This window comes from Grampus griseus (assembly GCF_964374135.1).
Source record: "Grampus griseus genome assembly, chromosome: 3".
Classification (NCBI taxonomy): domain Eukaryota; kingdom Metazoa; phylum Chordata; class Mammalia; order Artiodactyla; family Delphinidae; genus Grampus; species Grampus griseus.
Window position 1 is genome coordinate 71930600 of NC_139019.1, and position 22269 is coordinate 71952868.

At 37.8% G+C, this 22269-nt stretch overlaps 1 protein-coding gene across 1 annotated transcript in view; it reads left to right on the top strand.

Moving 5' to 3' along the window:
- Window positions 1-1036: 1036 nt before the first annotated feature.
- The window catches only part of ADGRV1 (adhesion G protein-coupled receptor V1), a gene marked incomplete at its 5' end in the record, with an annotated part of 563397 nt that continues 542164 nt past the window's right edge, over window positions 1037-22269 (top strand). The window contains one exon of the mRNA XM_082650308.1: window positions 1037-1300. Coding sequence (XP_082506434.1) covers window positions 1037-1300 — 264 coding nt within the window. The remainder of the gene's footprint in view (window positions 1301-22269) is intronic.

The window sequence follows — 22269 nt, forward strand, 5'->3', positions numbered from 1 at the left end:
TGCTGGACTGCTAATTGCTAATTTCAATCTCCCTCCTGGTTTCAAACGTCTATGATTCTAAGAATGCTGCATGTGCTTTAAAAATCTCTGATGCAGATGGTGATTTGCACGTTGCCGATGAGATGGTCTGACCTTGGGGGCTTTACTTTTAAGCCTTGGAAATAACTGCCAACATTTGTTGAGGATTTACCAGGTGTAAAGAGTTGCACCTCACACGATCTCATTCATCTAATCCTTCCAACAGCCTTCTTAGGTAAGAATTAATACTCGTATTTTATAAACGAGGAGACAGATAACTTACTCAGATGTTGACCTCAGTCTGTGCTTATAAGAGTATGTGAGAGTAGATTCCTCATTTTTAATATTTCACCAACTCACGCGCAAATTCTCAAGAGGTGAACATCTCAGGGCGTGCTTCAACGTTAAAACAAATGTCCTTTTAGGAACGGAACAAGACTCAGTAAATGTTTTTTCTCTCCGGAAAGAACACCAGCAATTGCTTACAGTGGTGTACGTAGGGCGGAGTACCCCGCTGTCTAGGCGTGTGTGGGGTTCTTGTGCCCAAGGGGTCAAACTAGCAAGTTTCGTCAAAGCTGTCTACCAGAAAGCGCAGTCCGCTCTCGAGGTCGAAGACGCGCTGCAGCTGCAGGACTCGCGTGTTCCTGCGCGCAGGCAGGTCAGCTCGGGGGCCTAGCTGCTGGAAGAGTCCATTAGGGACGGCCAAGACAGGGTGTTCCCGCTGCCGGAGCGCGGACCTAGCTGCCCGCTGCGCAAACGAGGGCGCGCTGCCTTGGGTGGCCACCCCCACTCCGCTGGTCAGGTGAGCGCAGCCCGGGGAGCCGCGAGTCCTATTGGAGCAGACGAGGATGGAGGGGGAGGAGGCGGGGGAAGGATGAGAGGGGGAGGATGGAGCCACCTTCCTGAGCCGACAGCGGGAGAAAGACTCGGCAGCCCCGGCGAAGCGTGGGGACGCGAGTGAGAGGCAGAGCGAGACTGTGCGAAGGGAGGACCGACGGGGACCTCGGGGAGCGTGCGGATGTCGGTGTCCCCGGGGCCAGGTAGGCTGTGGCTGCGGGGTGGTGCTGCGGACATCTCGGTGGCCCACGGGAGCGTCGCCGCATCCTCGGCGGCACGGGGTCGTTCGCCAGCACCTGTTGCTGGAGGTGGGCGGCGAGCGTGCCGCGGGCTGCGGCTAACTCAGCCGCGCCGCCCGCGTCCGCCCTGTCTACGGCCGCGGCGGTGCATTGAGCGTGGCGTTCCTGTCACCCGCCCTTTCCACAGCTACCTCATCTCAAAGAAGGTGAGAAGAGAGTGAGCAAAGGGAAAAGTTTCTTTTATTCTCTTTCTGCCTGTTTGAAACTCGAATCCTAGCTTTAATTTTAAAAAGTCTGCCTGAAAAATAACCGATCAAGAAAGGCGCGCCTTAGGAAATAAATAACGGGAAGGTTGAGATAAATTTAAGGAGTCTTATGTTCCAGAATAACCGCTACGTCGAAGAACTTTCAGGGAATTGATTTCAGGGAATTAGAAATTAGCCTGGAGCTGTAGAATAATACATATTAAAAACTTACACATTTATAATGTTTTAAGCTATTTTAAAATTGATTTTTTTCTTAAAGCTAAAACAGAAATTATGGCAGTTTTCATCGGGGTGCAGCTGATTTTAAGGTGCAGTGTTTTTTAATTCTGTGTAACTATTGTTTTAAAGTAAAACAAAAATTTCACAAAACCCAAAACCTTTAAAAACTTGTGTAATGTGTTTATATGTTAGATGCACACTGTTTTAGAGATTACTAACATCGAATCTTGAAGGTGCATAATTACTGACAATTAGGATAAAGCTCAAAAAGTGTACTGTAACTGATGCATTCAGCATTATATACAAATTCTTGCAGAAGTTATTACCTTACATTACTAAAGTTCTTTTTCCTCCGCTGTGTGTCAGTTATCAAAAGAGCCAGATGGAACCACACAAAAGAAAAAAGAAAAAAAGATGTTCTATGTTCTAGTCATGATACAAATGAACACCAGCAATTTATTTATTTTGGGGTAATTTCCTAGGATGCTGGGACGTGCCAAATACATCTTGAACTGTGTTGCAATAAAACGTTTTAAATATATGCGTTTAGGTATAACATGCAGGCTTTGCCATTAACTTACAGTGACTTTGGACATTCACCCATCCTTCTGTGCCTTAGTTTCTTCATTTATAAAGTAAAGGGATTGGACTAGGTGCTTAGAAAGACTTATTATGTCTCAAGATTATAACTTTTTAAAAAGGAGCAACCAAACTGTGTATGCTAAAAATAAGTTTGACCGAAGCCTATCTCCATGATGAATGACAATAGCAGTCACCCAGTATTGAATGCTTGCTATGTAATGAATTCTGAGAACGCCTTTATATGCGATATTTTATGTAACACTCACAAGACCATAAATTAAATAGTATTATCCCAATTTACAGATAATGGCACTGAGGCACGGAAAGTTTAAGCTCCTTGTCCAAAGTTAATAAGAGCTGGATCAAGGGTTTTTCCCAAGTGCTTTGAGCATCTACACTATAATGAATGTGAAGATTAAAAGCTGAAACCACCCATAAACACCAGCTAAGAAATAATCTTAGACTAAAATGTAAGTTCATAATGGAGTGAAAGTAAATTATGAAACAACACTGAATCTCGATATCATCACATATAGAAATGATGTATCAGTCAACATTTATTATATTTTAATAACAATGATTATAGTTTATAATGTATATGTATTTATCAAATATTGAGTGCTAATTGTATTCATTGTCCCAAAATGATAACATGAGGTATATTTGGAACACAAATGCTTTTGTGGTAATAAAAAGTAACAATTAGAAATAATATGGGAAGTCAGAGGCTAGTGTTACACAAAAGTATTTCAGATTATCTTTCTACTTGGAGGTGCCCTTGCCTATGCTACACTCAAAGAAAAAGTGTTCATAGAAGAATCAGCTGTGAGTAAATCCTTTTGTACATATTCCCACAATGAATGATAATAGTATGCCACATATTTTGAAGGTCCGCTATATACCAGGAATTCTACTAGGCCCTTTAAATAGAGTAACTTTATATTTAGTTGTCAAATACTATTTCCTTGATTTGCAGATGAAGAAACTGAGGCAGAAAGATCTATGCTCTGGGAGAGTCCACAAAGAAAATACATTTTGACTTAGATTAGGTGTGTGACCCTTTATTGTTCAGAAATTCATAGGCGGTGAATATATCATTGAACTCCTCAAGTACTGGGAGGAGACTTGGAGCCAAACTAGACCAATTCCTTTATTTTATATTTGGGGAAACTAAACTTAGAAAAGTTAAGAGATTCACTTAAAGACATATATTCTGTTTTCCCATTTATGACTTTAGTCATCTGTACATTCCTAGAAACTAATAAGTGAGAAGCATGTTACCGTTAACTTGGTCATTAAATGTTGAATTTATTGCCACTCAACCAAATGCTGCCCCATGCCCTTTTTTATATTGCTGTCTTACTGTTATTGAAGATTTCAAAGTTGCCCCAATTAGGATATAAAATCTTTGAGGACAGTGACTGTATTATATATTTCTCTAGTATCTCTAGGGTTTAACAAAGTGGTTAATATATTGAACAAGTGGCTTTGTTAACTATTTACCTGTGACAAGGGATTATTTTATGTACTGGGTCCAAAATCTGCATAGTGGAAGCACTATGCCATTACCACTTTGACTTCATGTAGAGGGTAACTAGACAGTTTACACTTGCTTATAAAGCATATTAAGCTGCTTAGATCATGATTGTTTAATTTGACTATGAAATATAGTATGTTGGAGAGATGTGGTTGGGCATTTCTCTGATGTTGTGAGAAAAAAAGTCACACAGCTAAGTATTACACACATTTGAGTGTACATTTCTCTCTCGCTGATTTGCAAATAACTTTTTTTTTTCCAATTGTAAAGATAATACAAAGTCATGTAGGAAATTCAAATAGTACAGAAAAAAAGAAAAATTACCAGGAACTCCACTATCCAAAGATTTTGGTGAACATCCAGCCAGAGAGATGTCTTTCTTCCCTTAAATCCTGCCGAATCAGGGTGAGAACTGAATTATTTATTTAACCGTTTACGGTTTAAAGCTCTATTTAGTCTTAGTATTCTCTCACTCTCAGGCAGCTCAAACATTATATAAACAAAGATATCTGTTGAGAAATGAAGATAAACATACTGCTAATAAACTAGACTCTTTCCCTCTCATGCAGAATGAAGTAGTACAGAAAGTTGATTTTGCCACGTATGCAGGCCTGTTTTTTTTCCCTTCAGAAGGCAGGACTGGGGGGACAGGAGGCATCTTTGCAAGTTCGGAGGGTTCCCCGATATACTAGGATCTCAGGCCACACAGGAAGCTGAGCTCTGTTGTCCTGATAGAGGTGTGGCAGAGGAGGAGGAGGGTGGAGCTGGGACACAGGAGGCTGTGATAATGCAAAGGCTGTGTTTTCTGATCGCACTGTGACACACTATACACTTTAAAACGTACCACACCAAGTCCCTCCCCCAGCTGTTGGGCAGGTGGTCATGGGGGCCCTTTCTGGTGCAGTCAGGCGTAAGTCTGCCTGTACCTCAGAATGAGGGCAAGATGCTGAAAGGACATTTCTCATTCATTTATTCAGGATTCTGAAAACCCAGAATGGACCTTCTTTCATATAAAGGGCTAAAACTGACTGTTGGAATAGATGTCCATAAATGAGTTTTGAACTAATACAAAATTATTAGTTAAAAAGGAGGGCCGGGGGCGGGGGTGGGTTCTCTTTGAGAGAGGCAATGCCAGCTCTCCATATGCATTTGAATGTAATTACGTTGAAAATATTCATTTTAAAGATTATATTATTTGACTATTTAAATTTAATAAATGTATTTGTTATTCAAAATTCTTTTTCCCTAGGCATGTTTTTTTGATTTGTACTATGTATTTGGGAGTAGAATTCTTTCATGCTTTACTTTATTAGGGGCTTAACATGGCTTAAATCCAACCATCTGTTCGCATCTTGGCACATCAGGTTGGAGGTGGTGGTACAGGCTGAATAAAATTCCCACAATTTAAAGGTTAGGGAAAGAGCTACTTTTATGAATAGATTTCCAGTGATTCTCAGCAAGACAATAGTGCAGAAGTGGAATAAAAATTCACTTCTTTCTCTGAAGCACAAGGTCCCCTGTCTGTCTTTAGTTTTGCTGAAAGGCAATTAGCATTTCAACTAGCCAATTTGGTTACATGCAACGAAGTACTTGGGTTTATAATTTGCTGCTCTCTGTCTGAGGCTGTTGAGCTCCAGCTCTTATGTAATCCTCTCCAAGTAGCCTTCTCTCCAGTATAGTTATTGTTGCTGGTCTTAAATAACTAATCAACGGAGAGTGTTCCTTGCCTTCAGCTGTAGGGTGCTACAGGGCAAGGAAAATGAAATGCCAAGCTACTAAGGGGATGATTGTAATTATTAAATAGTCATTATTGAAGTGTGGCACAGGTTGAAAGATACTGAATAGCTTCAAATCGAATGCAACTTCAAAAAGGCATTGTGTGATACTCTTAATAGTTTATTTCTGCATGTAGTATGTGCAATAAACAGAGGGTATATATATTGGAATTAATTAAGATGACTCAAAATTAACAAAGAAGAAGCAATTCTTAATTATTTATATTGACTTTGCTCCTTTCTGCAAGAAAGAATTCTGTGGGGAATATGTGTAAAAGAGAAAATAATTTTTTTCTTAAGGGTTATAACAAATGAACAAGTGCTCTGAGGCATATTGTGGAAATAATTCAACAGTTTGTATTTGTGTGCTAATTGGAAATAAGATTTTGTTAGCTTCTTTAGTCATGAATTCTGATAATTATAGTACTGTTGATGTATTTCATGTATATAGTCATATCCCTCTGAAGGAACCACTGTATGTTATGATAATCCTTTTGTTAGGATAAGTGGAATGATATCCTTTAATCCATGTCATGTGGCAATAATTCAATTTAGCTCATCTTTTAATGCAGTCCTGTTTTTGCAAAGTGCTTATGTAATTATTTGGAAAAATAATACATTTCTCATTTTTTTCAAATAATGTTTAACTGAAAGAAGGCATGTATTAGATACAAGCCTTGCACGTGATCATTATAATTGAGAACATATATGAAAAAATTGCCTGAGCTTCTATATTTCCAATCTGCGATATAAAGTGAAAGCCCTATCTGCAGCTACAGTTAGAGTCATTTGTATATTATTCAACTAAATTCAGCAGTGTTGATGATTAGGAATGAAACAAAGAAGGCTTGCCTGTCCTCTGGCAGACTAGTCAACTAAGGATGGAAAGTGTTCTGGAAAAAGTGGGACTTGATCTGGACTTTGCAGAGTGGTAAAGGAGAAGGAGTGGGGAGAGGTAGGAAGAAGGGCCTGGGGAGCATCTCAGATCAAAGGTGCAGAGATAAGAATGTTCCGGCTGTCTTGTCCCAGATACACATTATATCAACTTGACTGGAACTGTTGACAGAAGAGAAAAAGATGACTGAATGTACAGGGTGGGATGGATTTTTTTTTTTAATTGAGATATAATTCACTTAACAAAACAAAACAAAAAAATCACCTTTCAAAGTAGATAATTCAGTGGTATTTAATGTATTTACAAAGTTGTGCAACTGTCACCACTGTCATTCCAGAACATTTTCATCACCTCAAAAAGAAATCCTGTTCGCGTTAGCTTTCACTCCCCATTCTCTCCTCACCGCCAAGTCCTCAGCAACCCATCTACTTTCTGTCCCTATAGATGTGCCTGTTCTGGACATGTCATGTTAATGGAATCATCCAGTACGTGGCCTTTTGTGTCTGCCTTCTGTCAGTTACTATGATATTTTCAGGGTTCATCATGTTGTAGCATGTATCACTACTTTGTTCTTTTTTATGGCTGAATAATATTCCATCGTATGAATATACTACTTTTTGTTTATCCATTCATCAATTGATAGACATTTAGGTTGTTTCTATGTTTTGACTAAATATTATGGACATTTGTGTACAAGTTTTTGAGTGAACGTATGCTTTCAGTTCTCTTGGTTAGGAGTGGAATTGCTGGGTCAATAGAGAGGTAAATAAAACAGCCAGGATGCATTTAGAAAAACTTTATCCCTTCTATACATTCTGTTAAGCTTAGGGTCGCATTATGAGGCAAATGCATCAAGTATGGCCTGAAGGTTTATCACTTAGAACTCTGCTTGCATAGATCTCTGCCAATTATAAGACATTTAATACAACCAAACTGTGATAAAACAAAAAAAAGGAACAATTTGCAGCTTCTCCCTCACCACTGGCTGTAGGTTTTCTTAGGAAGGGAAGTATGGTGATGGCTGGCATAATGCTTGACCTATCTAGGATATGCTGAAATCGGAAATATGATTGTATATTATCTGATGCAACTGAATTCAGTTTTCTGATGACTTCTTTCCTTTTGGTAGGCACTCATCTAAATGATATGGTTGAATTGACAAAATGAGATAATTTTTTTTTGCTACTAAGACAAATTACAGAAGCTTTAAAATGTTATTTTGTTAATGAGGGTAATTCATTAAATCGCTCGATTGAGAATTGGGCTTTAAGTAAAAGACATGTCCAATTCACTAATGTATAGTTTGCTAGATATCACTAATTCTGGTGTGTGTGTGTATGTGTGTGCATTCGTGTATTTGTTTATCTGAAACCTTAAGTAGTTTCCTGAAATGGTCTGGTGTACTTTATAAAATAAATTGACATTTGAACAAATTTGTCTAATTTTGGTTGAGGCAAAATATTTTAAGCACTTTTGAAAAAAACCTAAAAAATATATTTGCTTAGTGCCTTATGATTTGGAACATATGTTCACATAAATTAATTCATGTCATCTTAATAACCACTTCATTGTAAGTTAACTGTTTTTACTTTATAGATGAAAGGAAGATTCATAAAGGTCAACAAAATTAATTAAAAACAACAACAAACCCAGATCTTCAACTTAATGTCCAAAAGTTGTCCACTCATTAATAATAATCACAGTAATGATCGTATTGTAATATTTTGTTATTTTTGGTGTCTCACAAAAACATTTTTCTATTAATTTTAAAATGAATTGACTTCCTATCTTAAATCTCCTAATATAAACAAATCTGTTTCGTTGGGTAGCATTACACTAAAAACCTCAGTGTAATAAAAGTATAAGGAAAACCTCAGCCAAGACTTCACTTCTTTTGAACATTTGTTACCAAAATTATAAATAATTGGAGATAATCTTTGCATACCAGTGTAAAGCAATTTGATCATTGTGTAGCAGTTTTACATAGTATGTAAATACCTTTCTTAGAGAAAGTCGGCAAATTTTGGAAATTGTTCTTGTTTTTAGGTGACTAAAATGCCCTAGCTTTTATAAGTCAGTGCTGTACCTACTACTTGAGACCTTGGAATAATATGATTAATAGAATTTCCAAAAGCTGTTTTAGCTTGCAGGGAATTTTATTACTAATATTCATGAAAGATATTATATTGGCGGTTGGTCATTCATGCATTCATTGTTCCCTGAAGCACTCTACCATGGACTTGGAAAACACACTGAGCTGGTAGTGTCTACTTTCATATTTTATTATATCTATTGACCTCAAAATTTATTTCGATTTTATAGTGATTTTTAATGATACAAAATTCCAGTGATTTCATAGCACTGCGTGTTTAGAAATCCTAATGCTACTCTTCTAGGCAGCCAACACCTTTCTCCTCCGCCCCCAGGCTCACTTCTTTCAGCACAGGAGATGAATGTAGCCATGGAAAGAATTAGGACTGCTTATTTGCCTTCTTTCATTGCTTCTGCTCTTATTAAAGTATCATGTCAGCTACAAATAAAATCTATACTCACAACTAATTACCTTGCAAATGGCCAGTCACTCTGGGTGTGAAATTGTACATAATGTGACCATTCTTATTACGTCATTAAGCATTGGGTATAGGGCTGTTCTCTTCACTAGACTACGAGAGTGAGTAGGTTGTGGCTGCCAGTAAGAGGATGAGTTTGACTATAGAGAGAAGAGAATAAAGATGTGCACTTTTCATTTCATGGCTTTTTTATATGGTAGGCTGTATGGAGTGGTGACTTTAAAAATTATCTTCCCTGGGGCTTCCCTGGTGGCGCAGTGGTTGAGAGTCTGCCTGCCGATGCAGGGGACGCGGGTTCGTGCCCCGGTCCAGGAGGATCCCACGTGCCGCGGAGCGGCTGGGCCCGTGGGCCGTGGCTGCTGGGCCTGCGCATCCGGAGCCTGTGCTCCGCAACGGGAGAGGCCACAGCGGTGAGAGGCCCGCGTACCGGAAAAAAGAAAAAAAATTATCTTCCCTGTATGACTGTTAGCAAGATTTTATTGTTAATAGAGAATAGTAATCTAATATTTACTTAAGACCATAGGACCTGGACCTTGAGAGGCTGAGTTTGTAACCTGGCTTTGCATTTCCAGGGTACAGTCTTGAAAAATATATGTAATCTCTCTGTATCGCAGGTTCCTCGTCTGAAAATTAGTGTGATAATAGTACCCATCTTATATTTCAAATGGTTGCTATGAGGATCAAATGAGTTAACACATGTGAAGCAATTAGAACAACATCATTACCTAGCTTAGTAAAGTTAGCTGCTATTAGCTAATATTGTCACACATGAAATCCAAATTATTGATGATTAAGGTGCCTAGGGATATCTTCTTCCTTAGCTCCTTTTGCCTTCTCTAGATCCCTGAGGAGGATTTAAATTTACCTCGAAGATACTGGAGCTCAAGCTTCAGGCCCTAACGTTTTTTTCTTTTTTACTTTGTAGGCTTATTTTGGATCCTTAGAACATTAATCTTTAGCTTTTCTATTTTTTAATATAAGCACTTCCTTGAGAAAGTCTTCCACAAACCCTCAAATTAGGTTTTACATCATTCAGTGTCCTGTGTCTATAATGATTGCTGCTTTGACCCATGAGATTTTCTAGAACTTGTTTTTTTAAAAAAATTTACAAGTAATGCTGCTCTATTTTTGGTTTTTGGTATTATTAATTTATCGATGAATTTTATTGTATTCAGCATACAAGCTCAATATGATAACCAGTTTTTGGAACTTACTGTCAGTTTTTATAAACCTTTCCTGTGTGTTCAAAAGAACATTGTGTTCTCTGATTGTTGGGGATGTATTCTATATGCCCATCGGATCATCACGTCAAGCTTATGAACTGTGTAGTTCAAATCCTCCAAATCCTTCCTAATTTTTGTGTACTTGATATAGCAACTACAGAGCGGGGGCGGGGAGCGGGGAGGGAGAGGTGGAGGGAGAGAGAGATAGAGGATATGAATTGAAATCCCACACTTCTTTTTGGGGTTCTAGCAATTTTTGCTTTATATATTTTGAAGCTATGTTTTAGCTTGTAGTATCTCCTGGTAAATTGATATTTTTGTTGCTGTATAATGACTGTCTTTATCTGTAGTAATGCTTTTTGCCTTGAAGTCTGTTTTGTCTGTTAGTAACAGACAACAGTAATATTTCAGTAGTGTTTGCCTATTATCTCATGAACTTCAGAAAGAAGGGAATGATCCCAGAAGGATCTAAGGTATAAGGAATGTTGACTAAAGTAGAGAGTAAACATTTGGATAAATGAAGAAAATAAGAATGATTAAATTCTATATTCTAATGTTAAATATTGAGAGTTAAGTAAAACAAGATATAGCTTATGTTGTGAACAAAATTAGTATGATAGTGGGGTTTGTGTGACAGATGGTTGGGTTTAAGTATTCTAAGATATTTTTATTGCTCAACAGTAAGGTGAAGATATTAACTTTATTATTATTTTTAAAAATTAATTTTTGGCTGCATTGCGTCTTCATTGCTGCGCGCGGGCTTTCTCTAGTTGCAGCGGTGCATGGGCTTCTCACTGTGGTGGCTTCTCTTGTTGCGGAGCACGGGCTCTAGGTGTGCAGGCTTCAGTAGTTGTGACTTGCGGGCTCTAGAGCACAGGCTCAGTAGTTGTGGTGCACGGACTTAATTGCTCCACAGTGTGTGGGATCTTCCCAGACCAGGGATCGAACCCATGTCCCCTGCATTGGCAGTTGGATTCTTAACCACTGTGCCACTGAGGAAGTCCTGAAGATATTAACTTTATTTATTTTCCATTTTAAAATTTAAAATTTTGATTTCCTCTTTGATTTCTTCAGTGAGCTCTTGTTTATTTAGTAAGTAGTGTTTAGCCTCCACGTGTTTGTGTTTTTTACATTTTTCCCCTGTAATTCATTTCTAATCTCATAGCGTTGTGGTCAGAAAAGATGCTTTCTTAAATATATTGAGGCTTGATTTGTGACCCAAGGTGTGATCTATTCTGGAGAATATTCCGTGTGCACTTGAGAAGAAAGTGTAATCTGCTGGTTTTGGATGGAATGTCTGATAAATATCAAATCTATCTGGTCTGGTGTCATTTAGAGCTTCTGTTTCCTTATTTTCTTTTTGGATGATCTGTCCATTAGTGTAAGTGAGGTGTTAAAGTCCCCCCACTACTATTGTGTTACTGTCAATTTCCTCTTTTACAGCTGTTACCTGTTGCCTTATGTATTGAGGTGCTCCTATGTTGGGTGCATATATATTTATAATTGTTATATCTTCTTCTTGGTTTGATCCCTTGATCATTATGTAGTGTTCTTCCTTGTCTCTTGTAACATTGTTTATTTTAAAGTCTGTTTTATCTGATATGAATATTGCTACTCCAGCTTTCTTTTGATTTCCACTTGCATGGAATATCTTTTTCCATCTCCTCACGTTCAGTCTGAATGTGTCCCTGAGTCTGAAGTGGGTCTCTTGTAGACAGCATACAGATGGGTCTTGTTTTTGTATCCATTCAGCAAGCCTGTGTCTTTTGGTTGGAGCATTTAATCCATTCATGTTTAGGGTAATTATCAATATGTATGTTCTTATGACCATTTTCTTAATTGTTTTGGGTTTGTTTTTGTAGCTCATTTTCTTCTCTTGTGTTTCCCACTTAGAGAAGTTCCTTTAGCATTTGTTGTAGAGCTGGTTTGGTGGTGCTGAATTCTCTTAACTTTTGCTTGTCTGTAAAGCTTTTGATTTCTCTATCGAATCTGAATGAGTTCCTTGCCGGTTAGAGTAATCTTGGTTGTAGGTTCTTCCCTTTCATCACTTTAAGTATATCATGCCACTCCCTTCTGGCTTGTAGAGTTTCTGCTGAGAAATCAGTTGTTAACCTTATGGGACTTCCTTTGTATGTTATTTGTTGTTTCTCTGTTGCTGCTTTCAATAATTTTTCTTTATTTTTAATTTTTGCCAATTTGTTTACTATGTGTCTCGGCGTGTTTCTCCTTGGGTTTATCCTATATGGGACTCTCTGTGCTTCCTGGACTTGGGTGGCTATTTCCTTCCCCATGTTAGGGAAGTTTTCGACTGTAATCTCTTCAGATATTTTCTTGGGTCCTTTCTCTCTCTCTTCTCCTTCTGGGACCCCTATAATGTGAATGTTGTTGCATTTAATGTTGTCCCAGAGGTCTCTTAGGCTGTCTTGATTTCTTTTCATTTTTTTTTGTTTATTCTGTTCTGCAGCAGTGAATTCCACCATTCTGTCTTCCAGGTCACTTATCCATTCTTCTGCCTCAGTTATTCTGCTATTGATTCCTTCTAGTGTAGTTTTCATTTCAGTTATTGTATTGTTCATCTCTGTTTGTTTGTTCTTTAATTCTTCTAGGTCTTTGTTAAGCATTTCTTGCATCTTCTCGATCTTTGGCTTCATTCTTTTTCTGAGGTTTTGGGTCATTTTCACTATCAATATTATGAATTCTTTTTCTGGAAGGTTTTCTATCTCCACTTCATTTAGTTGTTTTTCTGGGGTTTTATCTTGTTCCTTCATCTGGTACATAGCCCTGTGTCTTTTCATCTTGTCTGTCTTTCTGTGAATGTGGTTTTTGTTCCACAGGCTGCAGGATTGTAGTTCTGCTTGCTTCTGCTGTCTGCCCTCTGGTCCGAAGATATTAACTTTAAACCTTTAAAAGTTTATAGGATGAAAATGAAATCTCTCAAAGAACAAACACATCTGCAAGCACAGCGAAGGGAAGAAAGAGAAGAAATAATAAAACTGTAAGAGCAGGGCAAAATAACCACAAAATAACATGACAGAAAAAAATCTAAATATAAGACTAATTGTAATAAATGAATATAAATTTAACTCTTCAGTAAGAACACAGAGATTATCAGAAATGACCAAAAAATATAGAAATCAATTATATGTTGTTTACAAGAGACACACAATAAACGTAAGGACATAAAAAGGTGGAAAGCCAGAGAATGCAAAGAGAGATAACAACCCCTGACAATTTTGTATTTAATTTTGTACCCTTACTTGCAGAGGAGCCCTCGCTTATGTATGCTTCAGTTACAACCAACCACTCTAAAACTTAATGGCTTAAAATAAACACTTATTTTGCTCATGAATCTGCAACTTGGGTAGGGCTTGGTGGGCACAGCTTGTCCTGCTCCACACAGTGTTTTCTGGGACAGCTTACGTGGAGCTGGAGGGTCCTCTTCCAAGGAGTCTCCCTCCCAGTGGCTGGCGAGTTGATGCTGGCTGTCGGTTCCTCTCCACGTGGACTGCCCTATGAGGAGACTTGGACTTCCTCACAGCATGGTGTTAAGTTCCTTGAGCAAGCAGTATTTAAGAGACAGGAAGTGGAAACTGTCAGTGTTTTAAGGTTTGGGCCTGGAAGCTAGTACAGTATTCACTTCCACTGAATTCTGCGGGCAAGTGGCCACAGAGTTTAGATTTAAGAAGAGGGGGCATATAAGCCCATCTCTCAATGGAGAAGGGTCAAAAAGTTGTGGAGCCATATTTGAAAACTACCACACTGCTGTTGTTACTAAAAACATAATAAGAAAAGTAGCTCTCATGGAGTGCTTTGTTGAAGTGATGGCAGTTTGGCAGAGGGTGTGTTTTGTGGGTTATTTAAAAGGGGAAAAAGCCACTTTGACTTCCCGATGGCAGTATATTCATGCATTTTTTTAGACTGGAATTTTCAACTGAGGCACCAAAAAATATGCATATTAAATGTCAAAGCAAATTGTGAGAAATTGCTGAGACTCAAAATTTCAAAGAAGATAACAAACTTATTGCATAATTAAAAAAATTCCTCGTATAAAGTGTATAAAAATTCAAAAGAGTGAAGTCTGAGAGAGGATTTTCTGAGGAGAGTGTATATTTTAAGAACTGTGGAAGTGCTGTGACTGTCCCCTTTCCTGGGTGTATCTGTGCCTTATCTTAAATGTGGTGAGGAGGACTTCAGCTCCCTTTGGAGAGTTTGATTTGTGGATGAGGACCATAGCAAAAAAGTTCCTGAATAGTTTCTGAGAGGGCTCAGCACGATGGAGGGACGTGTCCAGGCTGAATGCATCACCTCCCACAAGAGGGCAAAGGGAAGTAAGCCTTAAGGGCCAACCATGACACTTACAGTAGGGATGTTAGCCTGAGGTCATTTTAAAGAGATCTTGCCTAAGAGGACCGCTTGCAGGCAGCCCTAGTTGGGGTAAAAGAAAAGTTACTGTTAAATTAATTAGAGCTTTGAATTGTTATGTGGGTTTGCCAGTAAATATGTATTATTATGAAAGCTTTCAAACATACACATACATAAAGAGAATAGTAAAATGGACCCCTTTACAACCACTGCCCAGAATTGGCAGTTTTCAAGATTTTGCCATACTTGTTTCATGTATCTCAACATATCACAGAAGGAAGCTATAAAAAATGTTGTTATTTTCTTACATAACCACAATGCTATTATCTTACCTAACGAAGTTAACAATAATTCCATAGTCTCATTCAGTAATGAGTTCATATTCAGATTTCCTTGATGGTCTCAAAAATGTCTTTTTAGAGTTTGATTCTTCTATTTATTATGTAAATAATTCTTAGATATTCTATCTTACAGCCTCTTAAAGTCCCCTTGAATCTCCCCTTTCCCCCATACCTTTGATGTGTTGAAGAAACTTGGTAATTTGTCCCCTAGAATGTCCATGTTCTGGATTTGATTGTTTCTTTCTTTTTGGAATACTTAATGTTTCTTTATTCCCTGTTTTATTTTCTTTCCTGGTAAACTTGGAGTTAGCTTTCAAGCCTCCATTGGATTCAGGTTCTGTACTTTGGGCAACATAAGTGGTGCTCTGAAATTTATATGATATTTATATGGTCATGTCTGGTTCTCTCTCTTTAGCGATACTAGGAGTCAGCAGTGGGTTTGGGTGGTAAAAGCCCAATCCCTCCATTCACAAGTTTCCCATTAACCGCCCTCTGACCCCCGGCAGTTTTTATAATTGACATGTAACATTGTATTAGTTTAAGGTGTACAGGAAACTGATTTAATATATGTATATATTGCGAAATGATCACCACAGTAGTTGAGATAACATCCATCACCTCACATAGTTACAAATATTTTTTCTTATGATGAGAACTTTTAAGATCTACTCTCTTAGCAAGTTTTGAATATATTGTCAACTGTAGTCACCATGCTGTGTATTACATCCCCAGGACTTATTTTATAACTGGGAGTTTATACTTTTTGAACACCTTCACCCATTTCCACCCCTACCCCCCTCTGGCAACCACTGATGTGTTTTGTTTCTGAGTTTGTTTTTTAAGATTCCACGTGTAAGTAAGACTGTGCAGTATTTATCTTTCTAGGTATGACTTGTTTCACTTAGCGTAAAGTCCTCATGGTCCATCCATGTTGTCAAAATGGAAGGATTTCCTTCTTTTTTATGGCTGAATAATATTCTACTATATATATTTATATGTATAAATTTTCTTTATCCATTCATTCATTGATGGACACTTAGGTTATTTCCATGCTTTGGCTATTGTAAATAATGCTGCAGTGAACATGGGGGTGCAGATATCTCTATGATGTAGTTAATTTTTTTCCTTCAGATATATACCCAGAGGCGGAATTGCTGGATCATATGGTGGTTCTATTTTTAATCTTTTTGAGGAAACTTTTTAATGTTTTCTACAGTGCTGCACCAATTTACATTCCCTCCAACAGAGCACATCCTTCTCAACACATGTCTTGTCTTTTTTGATTATAGCCATTCTAGCAGTATGTGATATTTCATTGTGGTTTTGGTTTTCATTTCCCTGATGATTAATGATGTTGAGCATATTTTTATGTACCTGTTGGTCATTTTTATGTCTTCTTTGGGAAATGTCTATTTAGTTCCTTTGCCCATTTTTTTAATCAGATTTTTTTTTTTTTTGGTATTGAGTCTTATGAGTTCTTTATATATTTTGGATATTAACTCCTTATCAGATATATGATTTGCAAATATTTTCTTCCATTCTACAGGTTGCCTTTTCTTTTTTTTTTTGATGGTTTCCTTTGCTAAGCAGAAGCTTTTTAGTTTAATATGGTCCTACTTGCTTATTTTTGCTTTTGTTGAATTTGCTTTTAATGTCAAATCCAAAAAATCATTGCCAAAACCGATGTCAAGGAGCTTACCCCCTATGTTTTCTTTTAGGAGTTTCATGGTTTCAGGTCTTATATTCGAGTCTTTAATTTATTTTTTGATTTTTATCTAATTGTTTCATCCATGAATGATCATTTCTTTAGTTATTTTTTTAGGAGTTGCAAAAAGGTGCTTTTCTAACTCTGTCATTCTTGCCACATTAGCTGGAATTCTTTAAGGAAAAACTTTTTCCTTAACTAGGCTATTTGGTTACTCTGTAAAGGAATTTACCCAGGATAGACAGGATAAATATTTAATTGTTCTTCTTAAATGTTAATTTCAGAGTAAGGAGTTGTTGCCCTAGTTGCTTTCAGTGGTGACCAATGAGACAGACAGATAGATTGATTTTAGTATCCTTTTGAACATAAGGATTTATATATTCAATGTGTTTCAAACAATTGCAGTTATTACCCTTTTAGATGCACAAAATTTTAATCTTTGATCAGTGGGAATCCTTTCATGTTCCTCTTGTGTCCCATTGGCATGACCTCATTAATCTTCAGTAGCTTCCTTGCTGGTATGAGATGTTGAGGTTCATTTTGTGTATTTCCCTCCCCAGACATCAGTTATTCCTCTAAAGAGCCCTGGTTCCTTTTGCGGGGGGGGGGGGGGGATGGTGTTTAGAGACAAAAATCTGGTCACTAGTGATGCTTATTGTTTTGGGTTTGTCATTACTTCTAAGCCTTTTTAATGCTCAATAGTCAGGAAATATCTATTTTTACAAAGAAAACTCATGAAGTGATACTGCTATTTGCAACTTAAGTTTAACCTTATATAGACTTGGCATAATTTCTTTGGTTTTATTGTCGTTTCTTTCTTTTCTTATGTAGTTACTTATTATTTGTTCTATTCTACAACATATATAGTTTCAAAATATATTCTACAATGTATAAAGTATGGTCCTGAAATGTATATTCTACAATATAAAAATTTAATTTAAACAAAATAATACTGCTATTACCACTGACAATAAGAATACGGAATGAAGTATAAGCTTTCTTTGCAGGTGTATTTGTCCTTAGAATTTATTCTACTTAGGGCAGATAGTCGAAATACTATGTTCTAAACACACTAGAGATAATTATTTTGTCTGTGTGATTATATCACCGCTTGATATACAGTTACCTTATTTTGTTTCAGTTTGTTTGTCTCTATATAGTTATGTTTGCCAAAGAAACATTAGCAACATAATTCCAGGGCTAGTAAAAATGGTTTCCTATAGGGAGAAGAAAGGAATAGGTGGACGGAGGTGAGAATTCTTTGAATATACCTTGTTATACTATAGGTTTGAGCTTGTATTCATAGAAATGAGTTATATATTTTGAAAATTAAAATTAGATTAAAAGATTACCTACACCTTGAGGTGTCAAATAGTCTGATTGACATCTTTGCCCCAAATTTAGGGCGAAGTTTGGCTGGAGGTGTAAATTTGGAAGACTTATGTTTAAAGCAGTGAGGTGAATGAGATCACAGTGAGAGTGAGTGTAGATGGAGAAGAGGTCTGGGCCTGAGAACTGGAATATTCTGTCACGCAGACATCAGGAAAACAATAGGGATCCAGCAAAGGAGGCTGAAGGGTACCTAGTGAGTGAGAAGGAAAACCGGACGTATGTGGCGTCAGGAAGCTGCATGAGAAGGTGACTCAAGAAGCAGGAAGTGTCCACCTGCTCTTTCAGTCACATTTTGTATTCTAGCTTTCTAGTATATCCTAAACCACAAGAGCGTATTTAAAGAGTTATAGGAGGTTGCTGAACTTAGGGAAATGGGAGATATTTAGAGTGGGAGGGGTTGTGCTCTGATAATGGGAAAGCAAGTCCAAGTTAGAAGAGAAATTCAAGTAAGCCAATTTTTGTAAACCCTTCACTCCTCGTCTAACTACCTTCTCACAACCTCAACCTTCTCAGTGGATTTTGTAAGTGTAAATGGCACTCGGGATTTAAAATAGGATGAAGTTAAAATTTAAAGTTGAAAGAATAAGAATTAACAAAGAAAGTATTGTCTTTCAGTTGTAAAAAAAAATTCAGACAGAAAAGTGATACATCTTTTTAAAAAAGCCAATTAATCTGATAAATTTTATGATGGAAGGAAGGGACAATTACCATGCTAGAAAGTGAGGGCCGAGTGGGTAGTATAACTTCAGAGTATTCTGTACCCTGGACACATCGATCAAAGGCAACATAAAAAAAGGAGCAAGTCTGAGGGAGTCATTGCATTATGAGAAAAAGACTCCCTGTATTTCAATTCGTGACACCAGATCTCCTAAGGCAAAGTCAAGAGATGAAAGATATTGTAGTTGATACACACAGTGAATTCTATTAAAGGCTTCCTTTCATTTGTGAATTTTCCTCAAAGGTAAGTTTTGGGTATAAAGGATTTCATAGAAGGATGTGAAATACATGTGTGTGGGGGGAACTGTGTTCTCTTCTCAAGTCATGTAATGCAGCTGAAAGAAGAAAATGGAGAATGGAGCATAAGGAAGAAAACAGGAAAGGTACAAAGATGATGAGAGATTTGTTTGTATTCTTATTTTGATTAAATGATGTTTCTGCCTTTTTTGTTTTATAAACACACTTGGGTACTAAACATATCTAGAAGTTCCGTATTTTGATAATGGGTTGAGAATACATTCACAGAATTCTAAGGTTGTAATTCTTGGATTATAATTAAGCCCTGGGGATTTATATCCACAATTCAGGTGTTAGGATGGGGGTATTAAATGATCTTAGTTTTCGGGTTTAGTTTCAGAGATCTATATTTTGCTTTTCAAAACAGGATCAGGGACTTCCCTGGTGGTGCAGTGTTAAGAATCTGCCTGCCAATGCATGGGACATGGGTTCGAGCCCTGGTCCAGGAAGATCCCACATGCCGCGGAGCAACTAAGCCTGTGCGCCACAACCACTGACCTGCACTCTAGAGCCCACGAGCCACAACTACTGAGCTTGTGTGCCGTAGCTACCGAAGCCCGTGTGCCAAGAGCCCGTGCTCTGCAACAAGAGAAGCCACCGCAGTGAGAATCCTGCACACCACAGTGAATAGTAGCCCCCGATCGCCGTAACTAGAGAAAGCCCACACAGCAACGAAGACCCAACGCAGCCAAAAATAAATAAGTAAATAAGCAAATAAATAAATAAGTAAATAAATTTATTTTAAAAAAAGCCCAAAAAAACAAAAACAGGATCAGAAATGACCAAAGTAAAACATACTCAAATGCGGTAACTATGGGAAATGTAGAAAAGCACAAAGAAACAGCAAAATCACTTCAAATTTTTTTTACCTGAAGTTGACCACTGTTCTTTCAGTACTTTTCTATGTGGATACTCACTTGTATACATAAATGTGTGTGTATGTTTACTATTTACTTTTTACATAAAGTATTATGTTTTAGGTTAACATAGTGTAGCATAAAATTCAGTTAAAATAGACTATAATATTTCATAATATGATGTTCTTCATTCTTTTAAATAATTATGTAATAAGAACTAAAGTGACACATTATATTTGATTTGGGGAATTAATATATATTAAAATGGCAGGATCATGAACAGAGATATTCAAGTTGTCTATTGCTGCATAAATGAACCATCCCAAAATTTAGTGGCTGAAATTAATTTATGATTATCTCTCACAGCTCTGGGGTTTGAAGGGCTGAGGGGTCATCTGGCTTGGGATTCGTCACAGAATTAAAGCCAGATAGTGACTGAGGATGAGTCCTCTGACGCTTAATTACTCACATATCTGGTCTGACTTATGAGGTCTGGACATGGCATGTGTGGACAACTACAAGCTGTCTAGGTATCTCTCTTTCCTTGCAGCCTTTTCATGTGCCTAGCTTGGGTTTCCTCAAACCATGGCAGTCTCAAGGGAGGCACGTGTCCTACATCGTGGTTGGCTTCTGCTGGGGCAAGCATTCCAAGAGGACTGGGCAGAAGCTTCAAAACTTTTTATGACCTAACCTCAGAAGATCCAGAATGTCACATTTATGCTACATTTTATTGGCAAGATTCAAGAAAAGAGGAATTAGATTCCACTGTCACAGGAGGAGTGGCAGCTATCTGTAACCTGCTGCAAGTGCCCTCATCCAATTTTAAAGTGGAATAATGCACTTCAGTTCCAACTTTCTATGATAGTAGACTCATACCAGCCATGGTATGTATTCATCTAACTACTGTTTGTGAACACGGACATTTAAAAATAAAAATGCTCTCAGTGTAATATTGTATTCATCCTACTTTTTTTTTTTTTTTTTTTTTTTGCGGTACGCGGGCCTCTCACTGTTGTGGCCTCTCCCGTTGCGGAGCACAGGCTCCGGACGCGCAGGCTCAGCGGTCATGGCTCACGGGCCCAGCCGCTCCGCGGCATGTGGGATCTTCCCGGACCGGGGAACGAACCCGTGTCCCCTGCATCGGCAGGCGGACTGTCAACCACTGCACCACCAGGGAAGCCCTCATCCTACTTTTTAACCTTGAACGTTTTCTCATGCCTATAAATATTTTTATAAAAAATGTTTAAGGGCTTCTTATTGCTCTGATGCAGTACTTCTTAAAAAATAGGTCTTTGCACAAGGATTATCTACTGGTGTTACTGTATTAATGACAAAATAGTTTAAATTGTTTACTCTAAATTGCAGAGAGGTTAAGCAAACGAATATAAAGGGCTAAAGTAACTAGAGATCTGCTAAAGGAAAGGTATAACTGCTGATGGCTCATTACTTAACTGGCCACTAGGGAACTGTAAATGATTTAGGAAGTCAACTAATCAGAGACATTTAAAGTGAATTCCTGTCGCAGTTGCTAAAAATAATTTCAACCTGGTGGAATTACTACTTTTTGATACATCCTTATAGAAGCTATGGTTTTGTTAGTATTATTTGGGTGAATTAATAACAGTAATGCACAGTTATTGAGTAGTTACTCTAAAGTAGACAGTGTGCTAAGAGTAGCTAGATGGAAGTGTCTAGGTAGTTGAAAATATGAGTCTAGTTCTTCAGGACGTACATAGATACCAGTAGGGGTGAATTGTTCTGTGGTCATTATAGGCTTGGGAGATGATGGGTTAAATAAAGTTAAGTCTGCTGTGTTTAGGTCATCTTGGTGCTTGTTGTTTGCTTTAAGTATTTTGAATATTTAGGAAGGTATGTATAGTATCTATACAACTTTTTTTCCTAAACATAATTCACAACAGGTTTCTTTAGTCTGATCAAAATGTGGGCATAGCATTGCATAGCATATTGGGAATATTGGTTGGAGCTTACATGAGAATTTAAGAGTTGGACTTGGGAGTCTTTTGTAGGGGTTAGGAAAAGTTGAGATTAGAAGAGGGAAAGTTTAAATTTGATATTGAAGGGAAGGATAGAGTTGAGGTAGAAGCTTGAAGAGGAAGCAAGGTTGAGGACTAGGTATTGTTTGACTGCGTCTGGGGCACAGGGAGGGCTGGAGAGAAGGAAGGAGAGGGAGAAGAGAAAAGGTAGAGAATAGGTAGAGAGACTAATAGGGGTAAAGTCTTAAGGAAGCATGAACGAATAGGGTCAGAATCATAGGTGGTGGATTATTCTTAGCAGTATGGGTGTTCCATTTTGGGAGACAGTCATTGGTGATGGAGGAAGAGAGGGAGTTTTGAGGGAAGGGAAATAAAATCCCTAAAGTGTTTGAAATATAAAATTTTAAATGTGGGCAGTTAGTATTAATAGGCATTCTGATGCA